Here is a 26,261-nt window from a genome sequence, read left to right on the forward strand (position 1 = left end):
AACAGACCTAAACATCACTTAACCACAGCATTCTGAATCCAGAGCCAAACCCTTGTGTTTATTGGTCTATTTCTCTCTAAACAAAGGCAAGAAGGATTTAGAGAACAAAACATCAAGAGCTAGAAAAAATGCCTTTTAGCAAGCAGTGATCTGGGCAAACGTGCCCTGGAAAACTTCTTTCTCCCCACAACATAAGAACATCTTTTACAGAGCTTTTTGCTCACTGACTCTTGCACATGCCTGCCTACGTGTAACAGATAGCTTCCCCAGACCTGAAGGAAACTGTCTGTAGGAAGCATCTGACTGGCAGAACTTCTCTTCCACGTGTGCTGCGTAGTGATTTCCCCACTGCACGGAAAAGTTTTACAAAAATTACGAGTGTCAGTAAGTCCAAAATATTTATGATATAGTATAATTACTGCCACCAGAGTCTCATTGCTAGAGAAGGACTAAAACTCCTGCTGTGGGTCTAAATGCAAGGATCCCCGAGCCTGCAACCTGCCACTGATCCTCGCCTCTGGTACAGAACGAAACGAGCCACCCAGACTTTTGACCATCTTGGAACCTGGCAGGCCTGGTGATCTCGGCTCACCACTGAAATTTAGAACACCAGCCCCTCTAATCCATTCAGCACACTGAGCACACTTATGTCCTCAGGCCTTTCCATACCCCAAGCCTGAGAAACTGATATCCTAAATACAATAGGACGCTGAGAAAATGACAGGATCAACACTGATCACCTAACCAGGCTACACGGGCATGGTTATTCAAATCAGACTTCACTATAAGTACCTCTGTCAGCCTGTAACCTGCAACTGTAAGACTCACTACCAGCTAAATCGTATATGGAGTCACTTTGTTGCTTCCTACAACTCAATCAGTGATGAAATCTATTAGTTAATTCCCACACATTTACCTTTATCTTCCACTATCCAACTAAAATTCTCAGTTAATATAAAGCATAAGTTTTACCTTTACCACTCAAGCATAAGATCATGGTCCAAGCTCTAGCCGCAGCTGAACTTGACTGTCTGTGCTTGGGGAGGGGATGGCATTTAGCTCCAATTCATAAAATGGATAAAACATTTCAGTAAATCTGCCAACTTTTCAGGAACACCTCAAGCAGAGGTCAAGGGCTTAATGTTCTTTTCCTCGAGCTGCAACTCAGAAGGTAGGAAGGGGAAACTGCAAGGCTGACTACCTGATGATAGAGAATAAGAACACTGTGGAGGGCAGAAGAGTAACCTTTAGAAAGGAAATGGGAGAAGATAGGGTGAATTTCTTTGTTCTTGGTTCCTAAATGGTTAAAACTGCAACTCGCAAGGAGCAGATTACCCTTCCCCTTCAGTAAGTACAGATTCTCATAACATTCATCAAAGGAATAATATAGAGAAATTAAAATACTTGCCTGCAAGCTGAGAAACACCACAGGAACATGTTTGTCCCATTAATCATACGCTGCCAGGACGTGCAGCGAGAACCATCAGCGCTTTAAAAGCCTGTCAGCTTTCAAACACGAATCTGATGATTACAGGAACAACCTCACTGAGAAACCACCAGTGCAGCAGGAGGCACTGGCCAGACCAGGTGCTGCAAGCAGCAGCCACCACAACGTAACAAACGCACAGCCGCTATGATCTCTTCTTGGCACTTACTAGTCGAAGGGGACAACAGTCAGCTACTGAAGAAGAAAGCACAGGCATCACCATATTTTGCCAAAAGCAGGATAGCTCTCAGCAATACAAGGTATGTATGAAGTTAATGACTACATTCAGATGTCTTTGTCTGATAGCCCAGGTGGACTTATCTCCTATGAACTCATCTAATGCTATTTTGAACCCATTTATTATTTTTGTTTCCACAACATCTTGTAACAATGAGTTTCATAATTTGTGCCCTGCATGAAAAACATCTTTCCTTTGTTTAAACCTCATGACTGTGCCTTGTTCAAATCCTCCTTACATTTGTAATTTTATCCATCGTACCTACCTGAAATCATCTTTTCTCCAAGATCCTTTTCAAAGCCTTTTCAAAGTCTTTTTTTTTTTTTTTTCCCCTGAGGGAAGGCCTTGAAGTTGGATGGATTTTACATCTTAATCAGTTACACAGCCTCCAGAGTATAAGACCAATTCCAATTGAAAATTCTTCTCTGAGCAGAGGGGAAGGATCACGTCCCTCAGTCTGCTGGCAACACACATCCTAATGCAGCCCAAGAACCTGTTGGCTTTATCTGCCACAAGGGTGCATTGCTGGCTCATGTTCAACTTGTTGTCCATCAGCATCCCAGGTGCTTTTCCGCAAAGCTGCTTTCCAGCCAACCCAGAGTGTGCTGGTGCCTGAGGTTATTCCTCACCATGTCCTTTGAAAGATTATTGAGAGTGGCCTTACACATCAGCCAGTTCCCTCAGCACTCATGGATGCATCTCATCAGGTCCTACTGACTTGTATACACCAATTTTCTTTAAATGTTCCCTAACCCAAACATTCTCTACTGAGGAGAAAGCTTCCTTGTTCCAGACTGTCCCACTGGCCAGGAGCTGCTGATGACAAATCTTACCAGTAAAGCCTGAGGTGAAGAAGGCATTTGAGTACCTTAGCCTTTTTCATGTCCTTTGTCGCCAGATTTCCCATCTCTTTCAGTAATGGGCCCACATTTTTCCTTGTCTTCATTTTGCTGCTGATATAACTGAAGAAACCTTTCTTGTTGCCAGACACGTCCCTCACCATGTGGGCTTTAGCTTTCCTAAGTCCATTCCTGCATGTTCAGATAGTTTCTCTATATTCCTTAGGTCACCTGTCCCTGTTCTCACTTATTCTATGCTTCTGTGCTTCCCTTTTAAGTTTGAGCTGTGTTAGGAGCTTATTGTTCATACACGTAGGCATTGTACTACTTTTGCTTGATTTCCTGCACATCATTGTGGACTGTTCTTGAGCTTGAAGGATATAATCCTTGAAAATCAAACAGCTCTGCTGGACCCTTCTTTTCTCCAGAACCATATCCCATGGGACTCTTCCAAGCATATCCCTGAAAAGGCAAAGAGTCTGCTCCCGTGAGGTCCAGGGCTGTGATTCTATTATCTGCCTTGCTGAATGATGCCTTCAGAGTGGCTCTTTTACAGACAGCGTGACCTCAGGCAAGTTATTTCATTGCCCAATACCTCAAATTCCTCCTTCACAAAAAATGAGGACAACAGCCTTTCCCTACCTCAAGGCCATGTCATGGTGATAGAATACATTGGGCATAAAGCAGCAATAAAAACCCCAGATACACCTGATGAGGTAAGTCAGAAAAAAGAACTTAATCAGATGTCTGAAACAGATGTTAAAATTCGAATTTTAAAAACTTCTCTGTTATGGGCAGTTCAGACGGCAAGACACACTCCCAACTCTGCTCTGTGTCTCAGTTTCTATATCCACAAGAAGTGTAACCCCTGTCCATAACACCTCTGCCTGGGGTAAAGCTAACCAGCACTTCCTCACGGATGATTCATGCATCCCCTCGTCCAGACATCTGAACTCGTAACCCCCATCATCCTTCTCTTTCTCTCCCCTTGGTTGGGCCCATCTCCCAGCATGAGACAACACTGAAGAGCAAACACTGATAAACTGCATCAGGCGCCAGCTGTCTCTGTGCAGAGATAAAAGCACATATCGGGCACAACAAACACCGAGTGCCACTCCCCACACACCTGTGGGAGCCTGCACCCTGCCACCAAGTGAAGGGGCTCCACAAAGCCCAGGCAGGAATCCGTCTCAAGGCTGCCACTTTGGTGGAGCCCTGTAATGAGACAGGGAGCAGAAACCCTTCTCAGTCTTCACACTGGGCAGACAACAGAACTCACCTCCGTGCTTTTCAATTCTTTGGTATCTTAGCATCTTAAATTCACTAATATAATTCTATGCTCATGGTGGTCTTACTGGAAAATCCCCATGGTGGAGACAGTAAACCCCACATTCCCAAGACTTAGAGTAATATCCTAGCTCCAACAGAGTCTAGCATCCTTGTGGACATGCACCTAATAACAACATCTGACCCTTCAAAACAGTCATTTTGCTTTCATGCAGATGGTATCTGAAAGACATTTACTCATATAAAACAGGATCCCTAATTAGGCCTATGTAGGGCTATCCCTCTATTACCCATAATGACTTTAAGATGTGTTTTAAATTACACATCAGAGCCTCCTCCTCTGGTTCTCAGCTCTCCCCTAGTACAAGATATGGTCTGCACAGGGCCCTGATTGCCAGCAAGAACATCCTCTGCATGATTTCTCTGGCAGAAAAGAAAGAATTCACATATCAGGCTTTACCTATCTGGAGGAGTGGACTGGAATTAATGCCAGTAGAGTCCCCAGTGGACACTTCTTCAGAGCCCTCCAGTTAAAAAGTTATTATTTCTCAGAATTATTCCTCCTCAGAAAAGAAGCTGCTCATGGAACTCCTTCAGAATAATTACGTTGTCACAGGTAAAGCTCTCCTTGTTTGCCTAAGGGAAGCACAGCCCTTCCAACTGCTTTACCTCTTCTCCAGCACAAGGAACTGATGAAAGCTTGGGATAAGGAGGAGGAGGAGGAATTAGGATAAAGGAATGGAGAAAGGGGCCGTGACATGCATTTCTGGCAGAGGAGCAAGGAACTGCTCATGGCAAGAAAGGATAAGTAAACAGAAGGAAACAAACACAAACACAGCACAAGATTAACACAAAATGATTCTGTCCCATGCCGTGCCGGTCATGTGCTGAGCTACAAGGGAGAATGTTACACCTCACGGCTTTCAGCTCAGGCACCAAAAACTCAACTTTTGTACCCTGTGGCCCCAAATTCAGTCCCAGACACGTTATGTTTTAAATCTTATGCAAGACAAAAATGAAGAAGGCATGAAAGCTAAGAGGTAAATAGATGGCAAAGGACCTCCTCAAAGGAGCTGTTTTTCTTCAGGCTAGAGGTACAGTCCACACTACAGATTTACAGAGCGAGGAAAGACCCTCTCTCCACTGTACTACTCCCAGCATTTTCCACACATCCAATTTCAGAGGATGTTGGCAGGCTCACTCCCTCCCAAGCTTGTGGCCAGGAAGCACTATGGCACTGCCAAAAGGCTTCCACATTAGAAAACAGGCAGAGAACAACACAGCTGTAGGGCACAAAGGGACTGTCCAGATAAACTTTCAGTGGTGTAAACTCAGAGCAAAATCTGTTCCTCGTGGAGGTAAGAAGGATCAGAAGAAACAGTTTTAAGCACCCTCTGTCTGAATGTGCTCCAAAATGCACTTCTTTCAAGCCTTTGTAACAAACCCTATTCCTAAAGACGTAAACTCAAAACATACAGCGTACTCTCAGATCTCACTTTTACAAAGTCCTCAACTCTGAATGAGGTGGACTAGACTCAAGAATTCAGAAGTCTGAAACTTAGGAAAACTGGCTCAAAATTATTTTCTCCATAAACAAGACAGCTCTTCTTCAAAAAAGTCAGGAACTCTAGGATTTTATTTGAAGGCCACATTTGAAATGTATTTCAACGCATGCATTCCATATGGCCTGAATGTGTCTCCTATAAATGATTTGGGATCCTCAGCAGCTTTGCAGAGTTTTCTGTTTTGTTTTAAAAAGCCTTTGCTATTCACCTTTAAACATAGTTCATGTGCCCGCATGAACACGTAAGAAGATACCCTCAACCTTTTTGATTTATAAGTTTCTTCAATACGTCAGCGAAGATTAAAGTGTGGCTAAGACTCCCCTTTTATCTTGGCATGATTTATTTTTACACCATATCAACTCTCTCCAGGGCTGGATATTTACATATTAATAATGAAGCCTGCTTTATAATTCCTCACCCCCATTCCTTTAGCGTCATATATTAAAAAGTGTCGATAGATAAGACTTGGCTCTCAAATTAGCAGTGATAGCAATGCAGAGTTCAAATTATTCAATTAAAACAGAGACAGCTATGTTTACAGTCCTCCCACATTTGAGCTAAGCTGGGATTTCACTCTCAGAAGCTTCCCTGCTCTACTCTGATAGAGGAGGAATAGTTTTAATCATTTCCCCAAACTGACTAAATCCTTTTGGAAACAACGGTTTTGATATTTTAACCATTTCCTTGTTATTGACAATCCTATAAATACTTTGTGAAGAGGGACTGAGGATGCAGTTCCACGGTTTGTTTAAGCCTATTTAAGTGTGGGCTGCAGCCAGAACGAACAAGCATGCCCTCCTCCACCCTACCATCTCTCCCCCACTGCCCTCATTTTGCTGGAACTGCTGTTCCTGCAGCTGCCTGCTTATCTGGGCAAGGGAGCCAACCCACCCCAAAACTAATTCACCCCCACCTTTTCTTCTCCCAGGTCATTTCCTTCTGCGCAGCTGTATAACCACCAGCACTAGCAGAATGAAACGTGGTGGGAACACATGGCTGCAAGGTGGGAAAAGACCAATGCTGACAGCAGCTAGCACACAGTCGGCTCAGAGGAGTGATGAAACCATAGGATAAGAATCTGCTCATGCAGCACTGACTACAGAGCAGAGCAGACATAGCCAAGCTAGCTTTAGACTCGTGCATTTGAGTAGCAGGGCAGAGAGCTTAGGCCAGGCTGACCGCCCAGGAGGTACCCGTGTTCTTGGGTAGATTTGATCCACAGGTAGAGGGAAAACCTCAACACACAACTGCAGTTCTTTCCAGCTGTGCTTTCTCTTCTACAGGATAGCTTAAGCCAGCTCTCACCAACATCAGCAGCAGCCTTTACACTGACATCAACAGGAACTGAATCAAACCTGCAGCATCTGAAAACAGCACAGAACTGCTGCTGTTTTCCTGTGTCACCCTGCTCCCCACACTCTCATGATTTCAACGTTCTACAGTTTTTGATATTTCATACAGTTGTTAAAGCTCTCCAGTTACTGGACTCAAATGTAAGACCATCTGCCCTCATTTAAAGGGAAGTCAAAATTTTACACTTCACCACTGAAGAGAAGCATAGAGGTAGAGAAAAAGAGCAGGTAACTGGGACAAAATTGCCCCCATAAAGAATCAAAGAAGAAAAATAAACTGATCTCTGCTTTTATGCCATTCTCATGTTTTTTTGTTTTTAAGATCTTAGAATTGTTAATTGTTTATTATCTTAATACTTTAAATACAATGCTTGTTCTGGAACTATTCCAAGAAGCTGACAAAACACAAATGCTGACCAAAAAAAAAAAAAAAAAAGGAAGCAGAATTTGTACAGATACCAGCAGCGCCGAAAACATCATGCCCTAAACCCTAAAGAAGGAGTCTGTTTCTGGAGTGTATACTATCTGCCATGACTGACTGTGTCCTTTTTCCTCACAGCATTTGTTTGATGCACATGGAAATGCTATAAAATACATGCTGTAAGGTCCACTATAAATGGTCACAGAAACACCAATTCGGATTTGCAGACTGCAGGGATCTGCACTGAGCTCAGTGTGAAGACCCCTTGCTGTGGACGGGACTTTAGAAGGAAAGTGAAACAAGCTCAAACTCATGTTTGAGGAGAATTCAGCGTAAATTAGTTTCTGCTAATGAAAAGAGCTTGTTCTACCCACGGCACAAGAGAATTTCATGGGACCTCTCAGAATTAGGTATAAGCTGCCTTTTGTATATACACCCTTTCTGCTAAGGAGGGCCTAGGAAAAAATGACATCATCACTAGAGATTATATCTTTTCCAGACAAACCAAATGCTGCTGCTACACAGACAGTCAAAATCACAAGAGCCACTTAAAGGAGTGAAAAAAAAGATAAAAGTTACTAACAAATACTGGGTGTTCTTAGCGACCTTGTGATGTTTCAGCCTCTCTCAGTTGCACCAAGGTCACCTTTTTTCCCCTAGATCCAGGAAAAACAGTAACTTCATTTTGGCAAACTAATTGTATTACCAAACACTCGTTCAGCACTTTTTATCTGTACCTCTCAAAAGAAGACGATATCACTATCTGCACGTGATATCGCCATCTGCATGAACTCCATCAGTAGCACTGAAGCATTTGGAGTATTCAGTACCAAGCCAGGAGTTGCTGCTACCAGCAGTGAACCCTTGGTCTGTGTCAGACTGCAAAAACATCTCCTATCTAATCCCCTGACTTAAGAACGTGACTCGAAATCTTGAAGCTCATAGTACAGTATCAAAATGGGGAGTCTGGCTTTTTTGTTCATTTTAAATACAAGGATTGTGAACAGCTGTACTCTTACAGGTGTTCTCTCAGCCTGACCCTGTTGTTCTTCCTTAGGTTACATCTTCACTGAAGCTAGTGGAAGCTTTGCCTTCTCAGCCAGGCCCTACATTAACCAATTAAAAAGTTTTGCTGCCTCTGGCTTTGTAGAGGTTTAATTTGGGCATCTGCCTTTGAAGTGGAAAGTTGAGATAACTGGACAAAATCCTTTACATCCATAAGGATAAGAAAGATCCACAGAATACACAGTAATCAGCTTTAAGAAACTTAGCACTGGCAATCGTGTTATGTTTGTTATTACCACCCATTTTTGACTGTGAGTCAGTTATACAGTTTGGATGTGACCTCCCCTTTCATTACCTTCCATCCTGGCAAAAAAATAAAAAAAAAAATACACCAACCCAATCTCCATGCTGTAAAACACTTCACATAATCAAGAGCTTATCTAGGTATCTCAGTGATTTTACAGTGTTACACATATCCTAGTATCACAAGAATATGTTTTACCTTGAGGCAAATGTTTTAATTTATGTGCATGTGAGCTATTTGCAATACCTCCACCAAATGGAGCCCATATAACCCGTCGGATGGCTTTCACCCAATCTTCCATTTCATTCTGGGAATTAGCCATAAGCAGGAAAGCTTCATGATTGACAGGCATCTTTTCCCGGTCGCCTGCTCCGCCTGAAAGACAAAACACAAATCTCTTTTAGCATCTAGCCCAGAAGAGAACAAGTAATGTTTAAAACCACCAAGATTCTGGGTGAAAATTATTTAATTTAATTGAGCAGTTTTACGCACAATTCCTAGTCATATGTTGCAGCACCCACAAAGCAGGTTGATAAGACTTCAAAGCTGAAGTAAAAAACATGCATTTCCAGTGTGGGAACTTGGAGATGTTGCGCCTGCTGTCCCAGCAGTAAGCAAAGGGAGATCACAGGCTGTAAGACCCTGCAGGAGGAGCTCAAAATGAATTTCACATATCTGTGCTGAGGCACTGAGAGGGACCAAGGGAATCGTAAGACAAGTCAGGGTTTGAGACACAGAAGTTGCAAGATCATCTGCTTTCCTCAAGTTCCTGGGAATTTATAGCCTTGATATAGAAAGAGACCCAGTTTGATTTTGGATCCATCCCAGAAGCAGTGTTTTGGAACAGGAGTTAGGACTTGGGAATATGAATCTGACTCTCTCACTTGAAACAAGATCTTTAGGAGCCACTAACATTGCTGTGGAACATCCCAGGCAGTACTGACCAGAACACCAGGCGCACTCAAGCTGTTCTATTACATCTGTCATTTGAGGATTCTCTAAGGCTTACAACACTTTCACCTTTCTATTCCCATTTTCTTTTTAGCTCTGCACTTACTTCAGTCAATTTAAATTTTCCCCTCACCCCTCATTTTATGTCCCAGAGCCGGACACAACCTCATGAGGCCACACAAACAGCTTCGTTGGAGCTGATCCTGTCCAACACAGCAGCTGCATCACCAGCGGCCTAAAGCTTTTCCATCTCCATGGACACTGCCTTTGGCTTTTCTGCAGAGACAGCACCTCAGCTGTTGTGCCCATGCTGTTTCCACGCTTGCAAGCCAGAGCAACCGGATTGCCTGTCCGTGCAATTCAGAGATAAGGGCAGGACAATGGCACGTGGTGGTTTCTGCAGAACTGACTTAAACACAAAACGTGCGCCTTCTAAATCCTCGCTAATCTGGGGAAAGGAGCAAACTGGAAGCTGCCTGCAAGCCAAGGAAGTGGTTTTTCTTGCTGTTAATTGTTTCCCCGGCCTAGAAAGACCCGTGGAGCACACGCTGATTTGCAAAGCAAAAGGGCTTTTTGTGTGTGGTGTGAGATATGCCACGAAGGGCTCTGTGGCAATTCACAGAACAAAGGAAACTGAGGCAGCCTTTCAGCACAGAACAGAGATGACTGCCCACCTGGCACTAGGCATAGAGCTTAAAAAACAAAAGCCGGGATCTTTTCCCCTGCGCATATCCAAATTCTGACTCTCTCCTCACAGCATCCTCCCGGACAGCCTCCCCTTTTGAATTTGCTCAATGATTCGCATTCCCTGAGATAAGGAAGCAGAACAGCTGCAAGAGGTAGGCACCGAACACCGAGCTGCGCTCCAGCTCTGCTGAGTACCACAGACTGGGGAGCAGTAGGCAAACTGGACTGTGGGTTTGGGTTGGCCCTCGACCAGGCCCTGCCAGGTTACCACGTCTTTGCATTGCCAAGCCCAAACACTCCAAAAACTTCTTTGTTTAACCCAGCTCTCCTTTCTCTACCTATAGAGCCCAACGTTACGGGAAGTCTTTCTCCAGGCTGTCTCCTCACTCCTGCTCCCAAGAACCTCTTCTTATCCCACTTTACAGTAGGCCCGGCCAAGTGACCCGATGTCAGTGATCTGAGTGCTGCAGTGAAACGAGCCGTGCAGCTGAGCACCGGCCCTCAAGGACTCAGCTCACCCTGTAAGGGGCACCTCTTCATTTTATTTCACTCCCCAGCAGTACTACACTAGCCACTCTCACCTCAGACAGGCAGACATGCATCCTTCTGGCTGACCTCCAGCCATCCCCTTGGCTTCTTTCTTAGCATTAAAGTCTTATTTATTTATTACCAACAATGAGTTTGGTTATCTTCATCACTGCAACTACAAACCTTATAGTTGAGGCATTTCTAGCTGCCAGTTAATTCTGATATATCCTGGTCTTGCAAAATGGGCTGTTTAGCTCTACTTCAGGACACTAGAGCATCCATAAGTGCATGTGCTGCATGAACCACACCACCAGAAAAAACTGCGCTTGGCCAAGGCAAAACACGCGTCCTGTTCTTAAATTTAAAGGGACCCAGCTGAGGTCTTGCCCACACAAGCCACAAAGTATAAGAAGAGAGCAGAGTCCTAGTTCAGAATGAACTACCAACTGCAAATTTAGCGAGAACAGCTGAACTAAAGCATGCAAAGAGAGACATAACAAGCAGAGAAAGATGAAGCTTCCATCCGACTGAACTTGTGCAGAAGTGGTGTCTCAGCATCTTCCCCCTGAATTGCCGTACCATGGGGACCTGACTACAACTCCCCTTCCCCTAAGATGTTACTTTGGACCAGCCAGCTGCCCTGTAAATCTCCTTAGGCATTTTTCATGCAAGCGTTTAGGGAAAAATATTTATACTTCTATTAGAGTCTGCAAAAAGTAAAAACAGGATGGGAAAAAGATTCCTGCACATGCTGCAGAACCTAGGCTTGAGACTCTGCCAAAACCTTTACATACAGCTTCTCTGTGGTTAGCTTTGTCCCACTGAAACTTTAAATAGGAGCAAGGTCATGATCCTACAAGCTGCCTGTGGGAGAGTCAGTAGTGACTAGTCACAAGAGTACAAGCAGATAAATACAACTCCACGCAGAGACACTAGTGTAGAAACCAGAATGCACTTCAGAAGGACTTCTTAGAGAAGTCCTCATGTGTTAGTATGAGATGAATAAGCAGTGGCAGAGCAAGCAGACCCAAATATAAACAATTTTTCTTTTATGACTTTTTGATCTTGTTCCTTTCCACACACTGCTGGCTCCTTTCACTACATCACCAAGGAAATGAGCAGAATTAGAGCTCCCTGAAGGGTGGAGTTCAGATGCATCTCTCTATGCTGTTGCAGCATCCAACAGATTTTGAGTCTTAGAAGTCAGAATAACAAAAAACAGCTAAATCCAAATGTTTAGATCTTATTAAAACAAACAAACAAACAAACAAACACACCTCCATTCCACTGCACCTTCTTTACAAATCCAGAATTGTACCAGAAATTCACAGCTGCTTTCATTTCTGTGCCGAGCTACAAAAGAGGACCTTGTTCTGGGTTTCAGATTTGAGTTGTCAACATAGACACTGTACAGACTCAAACATACTGGCCTTTAGGAACCCGAAAACAATTTTAAACCTTTCTGCCTAGAAATGCTTGGATACAAAATTTTAGCTTTGCCCATCGAAGCAGTATGAAGCTTGCAGGCCAACACTGCACTGAAACCTCCCTCCTGCCCCGAGGGGAGCCTCAGCCCACCCTGAGCAGCTGGGAGACTCCAGCCCGACAAACACAAGGGCTGCTGCATAAAGCTAACAGGGCTCTGGCTCCTCCGCACCACAACAGGGAGGAACAGTCTGCTAATGATTTTTAAACACAGACAAGGGCTTTCTATTCCTTTGAACAGAATTTCTCACTCATCTTTAATCATGCTCCCGTACAAACGAGACTAGCCCTCAGAGGCCTGCTCTGTCAGCTCAGGATTGCCAGGGACAGACATTCCGGCCCTTCTGCTCAGAGACACTGTCAGCTCCAGACCAGAGGAAAAAATAAAACTGTCTGCAAACACAGCACCTCAATGCACGTGGTAGAAGCAGGGAGCTTAACTTTGGGGGTGAGTAGTCCAGCAGCTTCAGCATTAACCTGCGACCAGGGCACCCTGCATTCAGTCACCTACCCTGCTGCAGAGCTGCGGCATCAGATGAGATGTGCTGGGTTCCACCTCTATCTGTAGAACAAGCGGGCAGCACTATGTGCCTCCCTCACAGGCGTACAGAAACAGCGAACAACTTCAGGACTAGGAAACCTGATGGTGACTGTGCAAGTGCATACAGCAAATGTGATGGCTGAGAACGATTAAAGGTCTTGTTTTGTTACTGCTCACCATCAAAAGGGCAGCAGACTTCAATGCTTTGCCACCCTCACCTCAAGGTACCGTTGCAAAGTTGCTTTATAGATACTGGTAGGTGTTTTGCCTCAAGGGAACTGAATAGGTCAAGGCTGCTAGGTGCAGAGCGCAAGTGCTCTCTCTCCCAGCAAAGCTGACAGAATCGCTCCCGAAGTGCTCGGGTGTTTTGTGTAACTGCATTTCACGTGGCCTTGGAGCTGTCTGCTGATGGCATCAGCCGCAAGCATTCACCTCGGAGTAGCGTGCCACCTCCTAGGCCTTAGTAAGTCATTCTTTCAGCTCTTTCCAGGGCCCAGAACATGGAAGATCAAACACTGAAAGACTGGGGCTAGGTAACTGGCTGAAGGTCTGACAGAGCACTGCAGCAGCAGCAGGAATTGAAATCCATATTTCAAAGCCCTGTTTACCAAAAGTTCTTCCTTTTTTGACCATCCTTAGTCTGGTATGCATTCACGGGGAAGTGCAAAGCATAAGGCTGCCATTATGCCACATGTACCTGTCCTGCCCTGTGTTCCTGTTCAAAGAGCCCAGAACAGCCCTCCAGCTGCAGCTCTCCCTTTATAACAGCTGTTTCCAATGAGGAAACCTTGGAAGCATTCTTTTTGCCATGAATTTTATTCACACAAGCTTAACCTTCAGAAGAGCAACATCTGCAGATCCAAGCTTTACAGCCCCTTTCTCTGTATGGAAACAGAAGTTCAGGGGAAGCAGGACTGGACTTCCAGTAGATGATCCTGCCCCATTCCGTGTAAAAGGAGGAACGTTTATGTCCTCAGATGAAGCTGCTGTCAGGTTCTGCTGAAGTTGGCAACTTGTTTTTCTCTTCAGACCATTTCCCTCCCTCCCCTGCACATCTGGTTTGCCTTTCTCCCATTTCTTACATAGTTCTGCTTATTGATGTGCTTGGGTATTGTCATTATATCAACTCCACCAAAAATGTACACAACTACAAATGCTTGTGTATGTGTATATATTTACATGCTTGCAATGCTTTGGTGTGGATAGCAGTGGTGTTTTCAGTAGGGGTGAAACTGAGTTGGCCACGCGCATGCTGCTGCAATGTGTGGGGAGGCAAACAGCAGTTCCAAGGGTGAGTTATGAAAGTGCTGGTGGATGGGTAAGTCAAGGCCCAAAGAACGCTTGCCCTCAGTGCTAAAGCAAGCAGTGACTTGAAGCCTTTGATTGCAGACAGGCAGCAACGAAGATCTTGACAAATGGACAAAAACTTGCACCCAGCAGCTGAGAACAATTGCAATGATTCATCGTCCCTGACCGACTCTTCATGATTGTCCTAAAGGTGAGGATCAGATTCAGGGCTCTAAGATCTCCCTGATAATGAAAGAAGGTGAAAAATGAGGTAGATGAATTCTGTCAAGGTAAAGGGCAACTGTATTAGGGGGAATCTGCACAGCAAGAAAAAAATAGCCTTGATCTTTGGATTATGAAAAGAGACAAAAAATATTAGCAAAATAAGTAAAAGGTCATTAGATGCTTGAGTGCTTGGATCAGGGAAAATTGACAGGATCTACAAGGGAAGGACAGAGGAACGGAGCAGTACAGTAAATAGTGATATGTGCTTGCCATGGTTTTTTGTATTTGTATCTATAGATACAGGCACATATCCATGCATGTATGGGATATCCAAGTTGGAAGTTAATGCAGAAGCTGAGAGTAAACTTGTGATCACCTTTTAAAAAGCTTATAAAGTTAAGAAAAATAAAGTCTGGGGATTTAGTATTACACAGCGTGCAAATAAAAGAAACAAGCTTTGGATCAAAACCCATTTATTCTGTTTCAGTTCAATTTTTCCTAAAGAAACATGCACCTTTGCAGGTGACATGTTTTATTTCCACATTTTGGAATCAGTCTGAGGAGATTCTAATGTTCAGCTTTCACTTGGTTTTGGCAATGAGGAAAATGAAAACTTAAATTGCTTTTATTGTGCAGAGCAAGGCCAACTCATAAATTGACATGGTTTAAAGTTTCTTGGTGCAGAACTAACAAGAGTGTTCTAAACTCTCATTGACTTTTCAGTCAAATGCCTAATTTCCTTAAATGCTTTTAAATCCCACAGGTTTAATGATAATTACAAGTAGAAGATGATCAAATTTTCAAAAGTTCTAGCAGAGGATTTTCATGAGTCACTAAGTGATTTTTAGATCTCAGATCTTAGACCTTGTCCCAGAGAATAACACAAAGGCAGATAAACAGCCTAACGTCAGTGCCATCTATAAACTAATTCAAGGGCCCTGGTACTGGGGGGAGAACAGATCCTTTCTGCGGTTTCAAACGAGTACTTCTGTGCATTTCAGACACCATTAAATTATTTTAAAGAGGCACCAGCAAGGAGATTAGACCTTAGAATCGTGGTTTCTTATGCAAAAATTCTGACAAGACTTAACATGAACGGAGGCACTTCAGCTCTTCTGTACTGACACACAGGCTACAGAAAACTCTTAAAAATCTAAGGCTAGTGTTCTGTTTCAGTTGTCAGGATCAGGTGTGTGATTAATAAAAGTACAAGTAATAAATGAAGATTTGGTTTAATCTTTGACCTTTTAGACATAAAAAAAATAATGTATCAGGTGAGTTTGACTTTTGTTTTAATTTCAACTCCTGCCTGGAGATTCCTTTCTTGATATGTCATCTGTATTACTCTAGACTTATCTATTGAACTGAGGAACTGGTTAATGCTACCAATCACTTCAAATAAACCAAAACCTTGAAAGCAAACAAACCCATACTCCAGGTATGCCCTATGCTGTTACTGATGTCACAGTCACATAAGCGAAGTGCCCTGGCAAACAGAAAAAAGATGCAAGATAAAAGGAAGTGAGAAGGACAACTTTAGGTGCTTTTATAGGATGAGCAAGTAGCAGTGTACACAAATGCCACCTTAAACCCCTGCTTATAAAGCTTTCTCTTGCTCAGTGCTTTGTAATGTTTAAGTCTACTTAAGTTGATTTTTTTGATGTGCTTTATCTGCCTTAGGCTGAACTGTGAGAAGTCTCAGTAAAAAAAATAAATAAATAAGGCTCAGCCATTTTTAAGTTAACATCTGGTATTAAAAATACATGTATTGCAATCATACTCTAATGCGTCCACACCTCCTTGTTTTCAAGAATCTGAAATTTCGTGAGGAGATCGCTATGCCACCTGGGATGTGCTGCTCAAAGTGGCTGCAATGTCCAGTCCTAGCTTAGAGCTGAATTCACAGCTATGGGAAGGCCACCTCTACTGCAGCAGCCCAATATTTAGGGTTGAGGTGAGCCCAGGCATAATATGCAACTGCTCTAGGTACATTATTTTTCTCAAGGACGTAGCATCTCCCTTGCACCAACACAGCTCAGGCACCATTCCCTCCAGCTCCTGCTCACAATTACTTTGCTCCATAAGAGGAATTGCCATTAATCAAGATCACGCTGGCTCCCTAGCCAGAGAGGTTTCAGGAGCCTGTGAAACGCCCCCAGGTCTGTTCAGTATCCCTATAAACACGAATATTGTTATTGCTTTGAGATTTGTTTGCACCAGCTTCTGCTAGCTAGCAGCAAATGATGAAATGTCTCCAACATAGTCACAGCTCATTTAGGAAGTCAGAAGAACCTTTCCAAATAGGAATAGATCAACAATAATTAACACGAGGAGCAACTACTAAACCATCAATTGCTGGGAGCAGCATGACACCACTTTGCCTCTGCTGCGACTTGTGTTTCATCCTGAGTGGGAATGCTAGAGCACCTGCACTCTAATTATCTCCAAGGATGCTTCAGGTGTTAGACTGTCAAATAAGTGACAGTATGCTCAAATCAATTAAACCCTTGTGACTCGACTCAAATAATATTTCCCAATAGGAAATTACTGTGCAGACAGAACATGTTCTCTTCCAAACCTGGATCACAGCAGAAGTAACAGCTTGTTAGCTGGACTTCTCAGTGTGCAGTGGCACGGTCACTGTCTTAAAACAATACCTGCTGAAAAGCAGACAAATTTAGGGTACAGTGTGGCCTATGCTAACATTGTTTGCCTGCCAAGCAACAGGTATCAGGCACCTTGGCACCAGCCTCTCACTAGAAAATGAAAGTTCCTACTGGAAAAGGTGGTGTTGGGAGCCCAGGCACATTTGGGGTTCAGCTCCTTCTACTTGCACAAACCCTTCCTTCAAAATCTGTCTGATGTCACCAGCTCTTAGAGAGCTGTTCATCTCACGAAGTGTCTTTTTTAGAATGATAGAAAGACAACTTCTTTCCCTCTGTACAGATGTCCTAGAAAAAAATAAAAAAGCCATTTCCCTGAAAAAAAAAAAACACCCACAAACCAAACCAGAAAACCAAAACACCCCAGTCCTACTACAAAATTAAATCTGTGGTGGTGATGGCAATTGATGAGAAGGGGGAGAAAGACCAGGTTGCAAAGCTTTTTTCCCAGTATGTTACATGGACAGCCTTGTACCGACAGGTATTTGCTTTCCCTTATCCTTCTTTCTCCCACTCCAGAAAACTGATCCTTGCAGCCTTTCCTCAATATATTCCAAATCTAGAAGGCTACAACAAGCTCAACCCTTAAAAGTGATGAAGTGTGCAACTGCCCAGGCTATGGTAACCTCCTGATCATTTCACTAGTCTCTGGCCTGGACTGAAGGGAAATGAATTCTTCTGAGGCCAGCAGAAACCATGCACTCGGATGGAGATGCTCCATTCAGGGCAGCCCAGTGGCAGAAGGTGTGCGCCAGCCCATGTAAGGCACATTTCAGGAGGTGTATCTGAAATAAGACAGCTATGAATTTGAAGGTACAAAATATACATATATATATATATATCACAAATGCATGCACAGAAGACTCAGAAAATAGTTGCACATCTGTACAAAGCAGGTCGCATGGTTCAACGTGGTTCTCCAAAGCAACAAGTGCTAGACACTTCTGAGGAATGTATCAAATTATATACTCCAACTGTGGTTATGTTTACACACTATTATAAGGGAGGAAATTCCTTCCTGACCAAAGACGATGATCCTTCATGCTTTGAAATATCTGAATGGAAATGACTGGATAATTTTTATGCATTACCATGCAACCACAAGCAATTTTCTAGCTCTCATAAATTTCTTCAAATCTTTAACACTGAAGACAAGAGTCAAGGGAAATTTTAAATCCTGATGAACAGTGAGTTACCGCAATACCAGACTAGCAAAATCTGATCTATTTTTATTTGAAAATTTCATTCTGGAAAGATAATACCCAACTGCTGCTAATACCCAACTTCTTTCAGGATTGTTGCGTTCACATTTTCCAGGTATGCTCACTGATAGGAGTGAAGTTGCTCCCGTGCCTTCTAAATAAGTCTCATTACAACTATTTCCTCTTCCCCCTTGCACCTCATAAGCCTAATTTTTCTTTCCTCTGCAACTAACTCCACTATGAAACTTAAAAATACAGTGAGGGAGTCTTCAAAGATGATATTGCTGCCATCTTAGCCAAAGCTATGGACTTTGAACAAAGGAGAACTGAGGTGAAACCATCAGCTGGTACGGCTTTGGCTGTAGACAGCAGCACTCTTAGCTAAGCCTGCAAAGGCTCAGATTCTTTGCAGACTGAATACAGAGTTCTTCAGAAATCCAAGCCAACCAATTACAAACGTTATTTTCTTCAGTGAAGTGACTGAAGCTTTACAGGCACAGTTTTGGCAGCAGCAAATACCCGGCCTATCATTAAGGACACAACACTTACAGACTTTGTTTTCACAAAAATGAAGCTATTTGTTGCATTAACGCAGGAAAGGAATTGAAATGCAAAAGAATATATACTGTAAGCCTTTTGTAAAATGTTGACAAATTTCGGGAAAAAAACCTTGCCCAATTAACAATAAGACAATGTAGATGATACCAGTACTGATCTAAGTCAGAATATAATGCTCTGGGATATCCTGATCCAAGTCTTGCTATAGTTTGCACAGAATAGCAGTTTTATAGCAGTCTCCTTCTGTATCTCGCTAAGTGTTGGTTACCCAATGAATCTTCTAAACGTGACTGCTACACAGTACTCTTTACTGTGGCAATAGTGGTGTCTGGCAAAAAGGACAATTTGTTCTTGTCACTTGGGCTAAGCACTGCAGCCACTCAGAACACAACGGTGGATGGCTAATGGAATTGAGGTTATGCTGATGCACAAAGCAGGGGCCTCAAATCTTTGTGCTTTCAGACAGTTGTCAGTGAACTGCCAGCAGAACAATGCTTTAGAAAAATCAATTCTGCTTCTCTCTACCCAGTGGAAATGGATAAATTCATCCCAGTTAACAGCTTTATCAAAAAGTCCATAAAAGTTCCTTTGAAGTGGTTAATCATTATCAGATGTAACCTCACTTTTCAAAAAACACGCTGATTTAGATGTTCAACAAGAAATGAAAAGAGCCTTGTATGTAAACAACAACTCATCCAAAGAAATGTCTTCAGTTGGTGGATTTGTTCCCAATGAAATTCAAGAGAGCATTGCACAGATCATGTCCTTTGAGACTCAGCGGGTTTCCCAGTGGAAGCCCTGTCTGCAGCATTCACTGCCATTACAGCACACTGGGATATTACAGACATACCCTCCCACTGCATCCCATCTCAATGCTTCCAAGTCTTCCACAGGTTAGGCCAAAGGCATGTGCACAGGTATTGCCTCTTCTGCCAGCTCACATACCTTTGCTCACCTATTGTAGAGGCACAATAAAGCTCAGATGTGCTTCGGCACAGCTGAGGATAGCAGTTTGTAAAGGCACATTTATAGTTTGGAACTATTCACATTTTTCAACCTGCACTGCAGGATTGCCTCAAGCATTGCCTTGCAAGTTTCCATTCCCACAGCGCAGAAAACTCATGGACACCAAAGCCCTCAGCCACTGACCTGTTGTTTTCCAGCTCCTCCAGACAACAGCAACCTGCTTCTGGGCTTGTATGACCTTCCCCAGCTGTAGGTCTGTACTTGTGGGCTGGGGCAAACTCCAGGAAAGTTACGACCTTCATGCAGAAATCCTTGAACTTCTGATGGTCTTCCCATACCTGCATGGCACTTCTGTCTGAGTGCTCTGTGCTGGGAGGTTTTCTCTGGAGTGGTTAGGTGGCTGAATGGAAATCCTGATGTGTGAGAAATTTCTCCACTATGCCAGCACATGCAATCTCTTAGCAAAGTGTGCTGACGCCTAAGAGGTACAACACACTGCCAGAAGGTCCTCCAAACTATCTTATACTCTTCCCTGATTTGCAGCGATACATGCCACTTATCAGCCAAAACACCGACTGCGGGAGTGCCAACAGACAAGTAGGTCTTTGTTGTGCTTCAAGCAAAGGCTGCTGACCAAAGCGACATCATAGTCACAGCAGAAGCAGCTCTGTTTATTAACAAGGTAAACTAGAAGAATTTCCACAAAGGAACACAAAAAGGAGACACATGTCGAGGAAACGTTACAAGTCACAGGAACAAGCCCCACTGCAAGAAAAACCTGAAGAAAAGTCTCCATAGAGAACCTGAAAGCCATACAAGCCACAGGCTGAATTTTTCCTAGACCAAGTAAAAGGATGGGCAGGTTTACCCTGTGCTGTTACACGTGCTAGTTTAGGACCCACACATTCTGGGGAAACCCCACCAGAATATTTTTTGTCTATTGTATAACATCCAGGCACAGACGACAACAAAGCTGATATCTCAAGGAACTGGAAAGCCTTTCTCATTGCATATTGCACTACTCAGACTCCAGGGTTGCCAGTTTGGCTGCTTTTGCCAGAGTGACAATAGCTATAAAAGTCAGATCTCATTACACAGATTTAGGCCACAGACATCTAGCACTTGGATGAGACTGGTGGAATATCAGCATCATTGCTTGGAATGCTCTCTATAGGCAATGTATTTGGATATTTTTATGCTTACAGTAGCAGAAAGTCCATTTTGACAATGTTGACATCAGTGGGCCTGCTCCACAGACGCACTTAGCCCAGCTGGCACACTGAGAATAACACAAGCAGACAGTAGGGTGCATCTGCCTCATAAGCCTCCTCCTCTTCACCCGGCTCCTTCCTGAGAGCACTGAACTGTATGCAGCCCTCACGCTACAAGAATTTTTGTCTCTGCTGTCAAAGGCAGGATAACAGCCAGAAGACAGGGATCTGCCCAGCCAGTGACGTGGTATATTAAAAAAGCCTTCCAGCTTCTGTTTCAAAACAAAGAAATCTTGATAAGCCTGAAGCTAGCAGCTGCTGTCAGCAGCATGCTGCCTTCCTTACCTTGGGGACACCTGCTGAGCTGCTGCCTCTTTAATATTAGATTAAAACAGTGCCTTTCCATATAATGAATTATGTATCTGCAGTGAAGCTGTGGTACGCAGGGAGCCAGGGAAGACAACATCTGGACATAGAAAAACCATTTGGTTTAATAGTCTGCAAGGCTGGGAGAAAAATCACTGATGGCTTTATATTTTGTCTGAGCCCCAGTCAGGTAACACAGGGGATCAGGGGAATGTGGCAACTGCCTCCTCCTCCTCCCTTCCCCATTTGTTACTGAGAGTAAGCAGGTGAAATTGAAGTCCCTAAAAGGGCGTAAAAATTTAAAATAATGAGGGAAAAAATAACAGAGCTTTAAGCTTGCATATCTTGTGACTGCAACCAGTTTTTAAAAACAATTGCTTTTAACCATTATTTTTATTTAAATACTACACAGCATGCAAGCAAGAACCCATAGATATCAGTAAAGTATTGCCTTGCCAGTCTGTACCCTCCAGTTGCCTCTCTTTAAGAGACCTTTACCTATAATCTCTGAAGCCAATCTGCAAGTGATTGCCAAACAGATGCAGCCTTCCAGAGATGAAATTTAATAATTGTTCTCCCCTATTTAATATATCTTCGGTGACCTGGGCACCTAGGCATGAAAGCATTATAAAAAGTGATTCAGAGAAGTGTGCCTATATGCAAATACATATAGTAAAACATCGGTAAGACTTAAATGCTCCTGTGTTTGCAGGTGTTCTAGACCTGTCCACGTTAAAGACTAAATACGAGGGAAGTCTGGTTCTCAGAAGGAAATGGGCAGTAAAGATAGCCATTTGTACCATACACCTTATGTTAAGGCTCAGCTTCCTCCTAACTAGTTTTGTTACTTGTCTATCCCATTAAAAGTATCCAACCCAGCTTAGACTGGAAGAGGGAAGGAACAGTAATATCACAGTAGCTGCAAATAATGTTATAACAAGGACATGCCAGTGAAAGTGATTTCAATGTTTGCTTTAGATATTAATAAATAAATAAAAAGAAATCAAAGATGCTGCACTGCTGGAATATACTTGTCACAGAACTAAGTATTACTATTTTGGTTTTATGTAAGGGGAAAACAGTCACAGAGAGGTTAAAATTACTTCCCGAGGTCCTATTGTGTGGTAGTGGGAAAATGCCTTCTCTGTATTAAAAAACAGTTTTCAAATTCCACAGCGCAAAATTCCTACATACCAATATAGAACCGAGATACAGAGACACTAAATGACTTCCAGGGTGGTATTGGCTAGCGACTAGCAGAGTCGGGAATGAAAAACAGATATGCCACCTCCAGGAGCCCTGGATTAATCAAACGTTGATTCTCACAAAGCAAGAAATACTGTCTGGAAGGTTAGTCGTGTGCAACTGCAAAGGCAGTGCCAGTCCTAGAAAGCAGAAAGTGAAGAATGAGATGGAACAAGCTGAACAGCACAAAGATTGCTCCCCCAGCACAGGATGGAAAGCAGGCCACTTACTCACCAAAGCAGTGCTCTTGAAATAGGAAAGCCACATTAGAAATTAGGAGTGTATTGTGTCTCAAAAAGCTGTTCCTTCACTCAGCAGCCCAGTGGTTGCCTGGCACCTCCTCTATTTGGAGAGCTTCAGTGCGCGAGCTGAAGTCACCGCGCTCTCAGCAGCACTCGTATGGCTCATTGAGAGGCACAGCGGTGTGTTGGCCAACGCTGCCTCTCGAGCACTACACGTCTTGGCAGTGCCAGCCTCTCTGGATGCTGAATCCCAGAGCCCTGCGGAGAGAGCGGCCTGGCTCCCACAGCCTCCTAGATACCGCTTGGATAAAGCCCCAGTTCCGCTCAGATTTTACTACTGATGAGGGAGGTTTGCACCGGAGCCGCATGGCTCTGGAAGCCATTTGCTGCACGACAGACGCATCTCTGCGGGGCCCTGCCATCTCCCTTCATGTCCCCATGCCCACGGAGCCCAGCACACCGCTTCCCGGAGCCTCCGGCTGCTCGGAGCAGCAGAGCAGGCAGCCAGGAGCTGACTGCCTGGGGGTCCAGCCTCCCCCCAAACTCCTTGCTTTGATCCCAGGCAACTCACCACAGCGTGTTTGCACCTCTCTGCATCCCAAAGGTACAGAATTAATTCATTTGCAGGGGATTTAAGACTGATTCCTCACTTGGGAAACGTTCCTGGAAAACACTACTCTCCGGGGTTCAAGATGTAATATAGTTACCTAGCCCTATTTTCTGCCTCATTGTGAGGCTTTTGGCCTGTTTTCTCCACTAGAGCAGCCAGCAGATACACAGAGAGTTTAGTAAACAGGAGGAGTCGTGTCACACTGTCTGGGCTTCAGAGTAGGAACTAAAGCCACAACACCACAGTTCCTACGTCCCCCTAATGACGGAGCTACCCAGCTGCTCTTCCCTCCCCACCAGCTAGACTGAAATGGTGATGTATGGTTGACTGGATGAATGAAGCATTAACGTAAGAACAAAATCACAAGAGCCCCTTTTCAACGTGACTGGCAGATGCAGAGCATCCTCACCTCCAGTCCTGGTCCCTATTTCCCTCAAACCCCAAGGCTGTATGGACCAAACGCTTCCTTTCGCTGAGACAGCCTCTTCCTAACGCATATAAAACCATCCATGTTGCAACCCCATCAGAGGAGAAAACAACCCAGCAGAAACAGAAGGGAGCAGGAGAGGCAACAGAGCTCAGGCCCAAATCCGCGGCCGTGCTAGGGGTGCACACAGAGAGAAGATCTGGGCGCATCAGGAGCACACCAAGTCCTGCAGCTCGATAACATGCAAAAGGACCCAACCAGCAGCCTCTAGGTACCCCAAGGCTGCTGGGCGCACGCTGCTCTGCTCAGGCAGCAGCCAGCCTCCCCCCCAGGAGCAGCAGAAGCCACACCACTGCTCTGCTGCAGGGGGCATCTCCCCGGCTGCTGAGCGCAGAGCGAGCCCACAACATTACAGAACACCCCCTTCCTTTGAAGCTGAGGCTGTTTGGCTTCCCTGGCTACAAACTAAAACTGTGCCTTAATCATCCAGCTTTGAAGTCCTGTAAATCTACAGCTGTGGCAAAGCGAGGACCATTTGGCAATAAACACGCATTATTAAGTTCTTTGGTGTTTTGGGTTGTGTTTTTTTTTTTTCCTCCACTAGAAATCAAGGGGCAGGTGAAAACCAACAGTGACTTGCCAGATCAGAGGAAGTTCTGACTGATATTTTACAGCCCAGTTTTGAGTAGTGTTGAGCCAGAGCTCAATGAATGGTCAACAGAAGACAAATTTCATTGTAGGAGAGCTTATGAGAGAACAGCTGTTTTTAACAACAGGCTGCTGAACGTGATAAATGTTTTTCACAGTTTTGATGCCTTGTTTAATGTGGGTGGGGGGACACAACTTTTAGGAGTTTGATGTTGCTTAAAACCCAAGAGAGGGGAAATAAGTGAGCTGCTACTTGTGTCTTCCCAGAACCTGTCATTGCTGTAGGTTTTACCAGAGGATCAGAGTAGGCTAAGGATACATCACCAGCTGAGACCTGTTGGAAATCTCCACAGATTTATTGCAAAGCAAAACATGAGAGAACATTGTGCTCTGTCTTACCTGTATTATTTCAGGGGTGTGCCAAGGCTCTCTCAATCCCTCCACCAAAACAAAACAAACAAAAAAACTAAACAGCGCAGAAAATTAATCCAAAAAGCATCCTAGCCTGGCCCAGTGTACTAGTGAAGAGACAAAATGGAGCACAGCGAGACCAGAAGTCACTTAAGGAGAAACTTGAAACTAATATTGTCCAGAAAGCTAAGAGAAAAACCCTGCGCTGCCCGGGATTTCAGGCAATAAGATGTTGGAAAATCACATCCTAGTTCTCAGCTCTGCTGGCCACTTACTGTATTGACCTGGGAAAGTTCCCTCATTAAGGCTGAATCAGGAGTGTTAATTTGGGACTTTTCTTTCCCATGTGACCCAACATTTCTGGCCACAAACTTGTTCATAACTCAGCTCCTGTCCCTAGGCCGTTTGAACGTATGGGAAAGATCATGCACAGACATCTCTGCTCTTGCTGGTTTGCTCCTCTGTTCCCAGGCATTGGGAACAGCAAGCAAGGACAGACCCATTGGAGCCTGTGGCTACTACAGCTTTTATGCAACCACACTTTTGATACTATGCCTAGGGCACTCTGTAATCATTTAATGCCTTTTAACAACCGCATTTACTTACTGGGAAGAATGGAAATCTCCTTACTTAGATCACAGTAAAAACCTCTATGAATGAAGTGCCTTCTGGAAGGGAGCTAGGAGGGATTGCCTCGAGTAACTGGATGGAAAGTGGTTCAAAAACTGGCAGGAGTCCAGCCTGTTCAAAGCAACACTAGTGACAGACAGATGTTAAACAGCTCACGGAGACACCCAGCTACCTCAGCACTCCCTACCCAGACACATAGGCTCTGCCTTAATGTTTTGGCACTTCCCTTCCCAGGCTGTCCTGGAAGCAAGTGGAGAAAGGTTAACACAGAGCAGAAAGGGGATCAGAAGGGAGCAGGGTCCCCAGCCTGTCAGCATGCCTGGACCAAGAGGTATTCTGACAGATAGGTGGATTTCACACATCAAAAGGATTTGACTGAAGCAGGCTCAGAGAAGTAACACACCCTACCCTCTTTGGTCCAGAAAGATACTTTTAGAGAAAATCTATTTGGGGTGCTCAGTTAGCTGAAGATTTTCATATTGGTAGTGACTCCCTAAAATTATGATTAGTTCCTTGCTGTTTTTGGCTAAGCCTGCCTCAGCAACCTTTCCAAGACTCAAATTATACCCGTATTGATTCCGTTTAAAAAATGATTACTTCTTAGCCCCCTGTTCCTTGCACAGGCTGGGTACCAAGCTGCTCCTCACTTTCTTCCTATGCACACAAGTCTTTCTCCCCAGGCTGAGTTCTAGGGCTAGACAAGTCACAGCCACCACACCGCAGCACTAGCAACGGCCCCCAGCAGATGCAGCAGCACTAAGGCGAGTCCCACAGCCACAGCTCGTGCTCCCCCCCATGCTGCTTCTTGAGGCTTAGCCTCAAACACACCAGCAAGGCGTCTGCCCCCAAGGATGCAGAATGACAGCAGAGCAGCAGCAAGC

The 26,261-nt window shown here is 44.1% G+C and overlaps 1 protein-coding gene across 14 annotated transcripts in view; it reads right to left on the reverse strand.

The window, feature by feature from the left end:
- The window catches only part of ARHGAP22 (Rho GTPase activating protein 22), a 149,977-nt gene that overhangs the window by 34,272 nt on the left and 89,444 nt on the right, over positions 1–26,261 (reverse strand). For 11 of the 14 annotated variants that reach the window (XM_080596972.1, XM_080596971.1, XM_080596977.1 and 8 more), the window contains one exon: positions 8,696–8,872. In XM_080596972.1, the coding sequence (XP_080453098.1) occupies positions 8,696–8,872 (177 nt within the window). The remainder of the gene's footprint in view (positions 1–8,695; positions 8,873–26,261) is intronic. The other 3 variants (XM_080596978.1, XM_080596979.1, XM_080596974.1) reach the window with 1 other exon arrangement.

This window comes from Anser brachyrhynchus (genome assembly GCF_964034855.1).
Source record: "Anser brachyrhynchus genome assembly, chromosome: 6".
NCBI classification, from domain to species: Eukaryota; Metazoa; Chordata; class Aves; order Anseriformes; family Anatidae; genus Anser; species Anser brachyrhynchus.